This window comes from Oryzias melastigma, linkage group LG20, assembly GCF_002922805.2.
Source record: "Oryzias melastigma strain HK-1 linkage group LG20, ASM292280v2, whole genome shotgun sequence".
Taxonomy (NCBI): Eukaryota; Metazoa; Chordata; class Actinopteri; order Beloniformes; family Adrianichthyidae; genus Oryzias; species Oryzias melastigma.
The window spans coordinates 2,655,171-2,656,948 of record NC_050531.1 but is presented as its reverse complement, the minus strand read 5'-3'; the positions used below and the strand labels follow the sequence as shown (position 1 = coordinate 2,656,948).

Genomic DNA, 1,778 nt, shown 5'->3' with positions numbered 1-1,778 from the left:
GGTCTGGGCGGGACCCGGTCAGCAGAGAGCTGCTGGTGTCCTCCATCTTTGCTGCCGCCAGCCGCAAACGAAAGAAGTCAAAGGAGAAGGCGCAGCCTAGCAGCTCCGACGACGACCTGGACCCCGCCTTCGCCGCGCTGAGGTCCAGCCAGGCCGAGGCGGCGCCCGACGGCGGGCGGGAGGCGGCGGAGCTGGCGTCCAAAGCCAAGCACAGGAACTCCTTATTCATCAAGGAGACTCCGCCCACACAGCCCTCCCCCAACGTCAGCAGGACCGCCCGCCAGGGGAGGAGCTCCCTGTCGGACCCGCCCTCCCAGCCGGACGAGAACACCTCCGACCTCGGGACCATGAGCTCCGGCGCCTCCGTGCCGCGCTCCCGCCCTAAGAAGTGGACGGCCGGAGGCTCGCCGGACCTGCTGGTCAACCTGGGGGCGTCGCCCAGAGCAGAGGTGAGCTCCATCACCTCCGACTACTCCACCACCTCCTCCAACACCTTCCTGACGGGGGCGGAGTCCAGCGTGCTCAGCCCGGAGCTGCAGCCGGGCGAGGACGCCGACGACGAGCGCAGCGAGCTGGTCAGCGAGGGCCGGCCAATGGAGACGGACAGCGAGAGCGACTTCCCCGTCTTCGGCACCGCCCAGTCCACCCCCCACCCAGAGCCGGACAGGAAGGAGCAGCGGGGGGCCGCCGCGGCGCCCAAACTGGAAGCTCGGCGCCTCTTCCCGTCCCAGAGGATGATCGAGGGCGACACGCTGTCCCGGCGGTGGTCGCTGCGGCAGAAAACCGACAGCGACTCGTCGGCAGAGGGCGCCGCGGGCAGCGAGGGGCGCCCCGAGGCCGCCACGCGGCTGTCCCGGGTCCTGGAGGTGATGAAGAAGGGGCGGTCCTCCAGTAGCATCAGCTCGTCCTCGCGCAGCGAGTCGGACCGCGCCGAGCCGGCCTGGCACCTGAAGATCACGGAGCGGCTGAAGCTCCGCCTCCGCTCGTCCGCAGACGACATGCTGGCGCCACGGAGCCGGCCAGCCGAGGCCCGTGGCAAGAAGAGGAGCATCCGGCGCCGCCACACCATGGGGGGGCAGAGGGACTTCGCGGAGCTGGCCGTCATCCACGACTGGCGGGAGCAGGGCGGGGGCGACGGCGCCGCCGACCTGTCCGCCCTGGACCGCCTCAAACCCCGGTGCTCCTCTCAGGACTTCTCCATCCGGGACTGGATCGCCCGGGAGCGCTGCCGAGGCCCCGAGCCCAGCGCCGCCGTGGCGCCCAAAGCCCTCCCCGAGGACGACCCCGCCGAGGCTCAGGGCGCCGCTCCGGCGGGGGAGCAGGTGAACGGCGGCGCGCCTCAAAACAAAAACAAAGCGTCGGCGGGGACGGACCCCCACCCCCACAAACTGTCAGGAGCACAGGTGGTCCGGTCCCGGTTCTACCAGTACCTGTGAGGATCCTGCTGAATGAATGTGGAGAGTATTTTTCTACAGAGGTTTCTGGACTGGCGAGAGGAGGCGGAGCCTCTCGTGAAGAATGTATGCGTGGACTCGTCCTGCGGCTGCGTTCTGAGCTGGCTGCTGCGGGAAGTTCCCTTTTCCACAGCAGCGCTCCTACAGCCAGATGTTAGCCGACCGCGCCGGACGACAGGAATGCTGCAGCATGGAATGCTGGGTACTGTAGTTCATCCCCAAACGTTGTCCAGTTATCATCCAAACAAGTTTTTACATGTCGTTTCTATCTTCAAGGAAAAAGTGCCTCCTTCATTGTTTTTTTATGAATCTGGTTTTTATGGT

At 66.9% G+C, this 1,778-nt stretch overlaps 1 protein-coding gene across 1 annotated transcript in view; it reads left to right on the top strand.

The window, feature by feature from the left end:
* The window catches only part of LOC112151547 (rho GTPase-activating protein 21), a 51,911-nt gene extending 50,139 nt beyond the window's left edge, over positions 1-1,772 (top strand). Inside the window, exon 25 of the mRNA XM_024280527.2 lies at positions 1-1,772. Coding sequence (XP_024136295.1) covers positions 1-1,436 — 1,436 coding nt within the window. The 3' untranslated portion in view covers positions 1,437-1,772.
* The last annotated feature ends 6 nt before the right edge of the window (positions 1,773-1,778 follow it).